Source organism: Cariama cristata, unplaced genomic scaffold, assembly GCF_000690535.1.
Source record: "Cariama cristata isolate BGI_N322 unplaced genomic scaffold, ASM69053v1 scaffold5649, whole genome shotgun sequence".
Classification (NCBI taxonomy): Eukaryota; Metazoa; Chordata; class Aves; order Cariamiformes; family Cariamidae; genus Cariama; species Cariama cristata.
The window spans coordinates 1,381-5,443 of NW_009635122.1; the positions used below are offsets into that span (position 1 = coordinate 1,381).

At 35.5% G+C, this 4,063-nt stretch overlaps 1 protein-coding gene across 1 annotated transcript in view; it reads left to right on the plus strand.

Annotated features, from left to right (window-relative positions):
- Positions 1-442: 442 nt before the first annotated feature.
- Positions 443-4,063, plus strand: part of LOC104167210 (brefeldin A-inhibited guanine nucleotide-exchange protein 1-like) — a gene marked incomplete at both ends in the record, with an annotated part of 3,910 nt that continues 289 nt past the window's right edge. Inside the window, 3 exons of the mRNA XM_009707400.1 lie at positions 443-622; positions 2,557-2,830; positions 3,373-3,486. Coding sequence (XP_009705702.1) covers positions 443-622; positions 2,557-2,830; positions 3,373-3,486 — 568 coding nt within the window. The remainder of the gene's footprint in view (positions 623-2,556; positions 2,831-3,372; positions 3,487-4,063) is intronic.

Genomic DNA, 4,063 nt, shown 5'->3' on the forward strand with positions numbered 1-4,063 from the left:
TGCTCAGTCTTTATTCTTCACATTTACATTTATTTGTAAAACAACTTTTGGACCCTTTGGATTGCTTTCAAGATTTTAACAGGTAGTCTGTTGTTCATGTTTTGTGACTACAATATTCTAGGATGACTTTTATTAACTACCTGTTTGATACTCCATTGGTTACTTCTTGCTGTTATATGCTATGAAACATGTATTTCCTAGGTATGTTGATTAAAACCACTCTGAATTTAATGTAACTGGTATGTATGATGTTCTGATATGGCTACAAGAGTACATGGAAAAACTTAATTAAACTGCAGTTCAAAATACGTGCTTAGTTATATTTTAAATTAATCCAGTTTTGATAGTTACTCATTTGCAACTCATTTGATTGACAAGAAGAGTTTTGACAGGAAAATATATACATATATATATTTATGTGTGTATATGTTTGTTTATTTAGGCTTTGCTCACTGCAGTAACATCTCAACACATAGAAATCCACGAAGGAACAGTGCTACAGGCTGTAAGAACATGTTACAATATCTATCTAGCAAGCAAAAATCTTATAAATCAAACCACAGCCAAGGCCACTCTAACACAAATGCTGAATGTCATCTTTGCACGTATGGAAAATCAAGCAGTGAGTATTTCAGTATCTTTACGTAGAAACTAGCTCTTAAAAGCAAACCAGCTTGAGAGATTTCTTTTGTCATTATTATTAAAGCTTTTTTGCTTTCCTAACTTATGTACTTTAAAAAAAAAAAAAGATTCTGGTATCTTACATTGTTCTTTTTGTGTTTTGCATTCTGAAATAGGTGTGAAGTGTGTTTTTGTGGGGTGGGGGTGGTGTAGAAGATTTAAACTTCTCATAGTGGTCCTCTGTATTTAATGGATATATTCAGCTTCAGTTTCCTGTTGTCAGACTGTCAAAAGATGCCACGCTACCCACATAAGAGTGCGTATGGAGTACATTAGTGTTAGTGAAATGCTCCAATGTTGTTGTGATGATAAACACTGAAGAAGTAGGCCTATATGTCACTGAAATTACTGTTGTGAGTTGTCAACAGGGACCCCAGCATATGCCCTATGCCTTCTACTGCTGATACTGAAGATCAGTAAGGCAAAGTAATTGTCCTAATCCCTATCAAAAAAACAACCCAACAAACAAATCAACCCACCCAAACCCCAAACAAATGAAAAAGCAGATACCCAGATTTGAGAACTGATTGAATTCCTAGCTACTTCTAGAAGTAATTCAGCTGTATTATTACGAACTCTAAGAATATGTAGTACGTACTTACTTTCCTCTCAGAAGCAATGGCATATTGGTATGTGGTACCATCACAATCAAAGATTTATGAGACCTCATATTTATGGTAAGTCATGGCAGAAGTCATGCAGTACCTGAGTGCTTTGAGAAATCTGCAGTTGCTGTCCTTCTAAGCAACTTAATATAGAGGAGGATTATTATTCTTCTTCTACAATGGAAGTCTTCATTTTTGCTAGACTATAAGTCTAGTCTTTATGCAAGTTGATAAACAGTTCTGCTTGTTTCGCACACTCAGGGCAGTTGTGTTAGTATGATAGCTGACCAATGCTGGAAGGAATTATTTGAGCTGTAATTTGAAAGGTAGTATCTACTTGGGGATCTATAGCACCCCAAAAGACACAGCAGAGGAAGCTTTAAGTGGAAGAGTAAAGGGCTGAGATCATAGTAGCCAAAATAACAGTAAAAAAAGTTAACAAAACTTTTGGTAAACACTAGGCTCTGCAGGGAGAGAAAGCCAGTCCTTAGAGCATCACCTCAAAGGACACCCTGCTTTGCTTTGATCTTAGTGACTGTTGTCTTAACCCATTACAGAAGTTACAGAAATTGTTCCCTTTCTGGGGATACCAGATCAAGGAACCACAAAACTAAAATAGTCTTTGTCTTACAGTTTTAAGTATGATGATTTCTTCCTGAGGATCTATCTTCTGTAGTATTTGGAAGTGCTGTTCTTTTTCAGTTTTAACTCCCGCTTTTGGTTGTTTTTTTTCCCCCCTGGATGTTTAGTCACTTTCCAATTTTTTTTTTTCGTTAAGTCTTTCCCTTAATACTGCATGTTTGTAGGCTAACAGAAGACTCGTAAGTTCTCCAATGTATTTCTCTTTGTGAGAGCTTTCAAAAAAGAGAAGGATCTGTCTTGATGTTTATCCATGCGGTCCTTGTCTATTGTCACATCCACTGGCTGAACTCCCTTACAGGGCAGGCAGACAACTCTTGATCCTATACTATGTGTAGATTAGTCATCCCTTTTCCACATTCAAGGTATAGTTAAGTGTGATGTGCGTAGTTGGGAAGCAGCCCTCTTAGAAAGATTTATCCCCTGATTTTAAAATTATTTATAATACTACAAAGGATGTATTTTCTTAAAATGTTACAGCTTTATGAAGGCACTGTGTAAGCAGAGACAATAGAGATTTTGTGCTTATGAAATAATGTGTACTGCTTATAAAATCATGTATACAATATGTATACAGCTCATCCTTTTGTTTTGATAGTGAAATTCTTGTGTGATTGCAATGTTTTTGTAGCTTCAGGAAGCCAAACAGATGGAAAAGGAAAGACACAGACAGCAACACCATCTACAGCAGTCTCCAGTAAGCCATCATGAGCCTGAGTCACCTCAGTTGAGACATATTCCAACACAGACTGATCAGCTGTCCAAAGAACATGAGAGAGAGCTTGACCATAGCACAAATGATCTGGACAAGAACCTTCAAGAAGATATAGAGACAGAAAATGGATCTGATATTTCTAGTGCTGAAAATGAACAGACAGAAGCTGACCAAGCCACAGCAGCAGAAAGTAATCAGTGTGTATTTCTGTTTCATGGAGGGAGGGGAAAGGTCTGTAAAAAGAAAGGCTTGAGGATTGTCTTTTGTCCCTCTCCCAAATCTGGAGGCAGGCACATGTTTTCAAATAGCTGACTAATGCAAAACGCCTGTTGTCCTTCACTTTTAAACTTTATCACGAGTATCCTTTAGTCCTACGCTCTTGTCATCACTGTGGCAAAGATTCCTCTTTGCACATATGTAATATTGGGAAAGTTTTTGAGAATAACATCTCAAAACCAGTAAGTTTTCAGTGTTTAATGTATGTGAAAATACAAAACTGATGTCTTTTTTTGGCATGGGCCTGTGGATTATTTACCCTTTACAGTTTAAACACTGGAATGCTTATGTTTTGCAAATTCTATTCTCAGAGCATCCAGACACAGCTTTTTTAACGTATACTCACCTATTAATAGATTTGTAATTCAATCTTTAAATATTAAATGCAAGTAAAACATCTCCTTAATTTCTGAGTTTCTCATTAATATTTTTTGGGGTTTGTTTTTCTTTTTAAAGATCTTTCTAAAGCTGATGGAGGAACATATGATGATGAAAGCAATGAGTGTGAAGAGAAGGCGCAAGAAATTGTAGAAAGTATTGTGCAGGAAATGGTGAACATAGTAGTTGGAGGTATTATATTAATATCTGTCTAGTCAATAGCAACTGCAGTCTGAATCTTGACATTAAGAATTATTTGAATACTTCTGAATATTTAACTAAAATATGTCATTATTTAAATAACACTTACATGCTGACAAGAACAGTTTCAGTTGTCTGACCTTAGCTGTGCATTATTTAACAGTAAAGTGGACGAGATTTCATACATTAATTTAGATACTCTATATTGGAGACTAATGTTATTTTAAAATAGAAATTCTTGTTGCTTTGTTTTTCTGTTTTGTTTCCACATAAATTCTTCACAAATGTGCCTCTCTGTAGTAGCAGTGTAGCACTACGTTTTTCAGTTTGTTGGAATGTGTATATCAAATCAGTGGTTTCCACCCCCCCAATACTTCTAGGAAACTTAGTAGAATGGTGAACTGGCAAGTGTAACGTTATGTCTTTTTTTTAATTGCAGTTTTCATTGGTTTAATTGTAGTTTTCATTAGTGAGAAGTAGGAGTATTTGAATTTTTTTAGTTATATAATGCCTTGTAAATTCTACCTTAAGCTGCTCCTCATGATACTTCACTTACGATTGTTTTAGT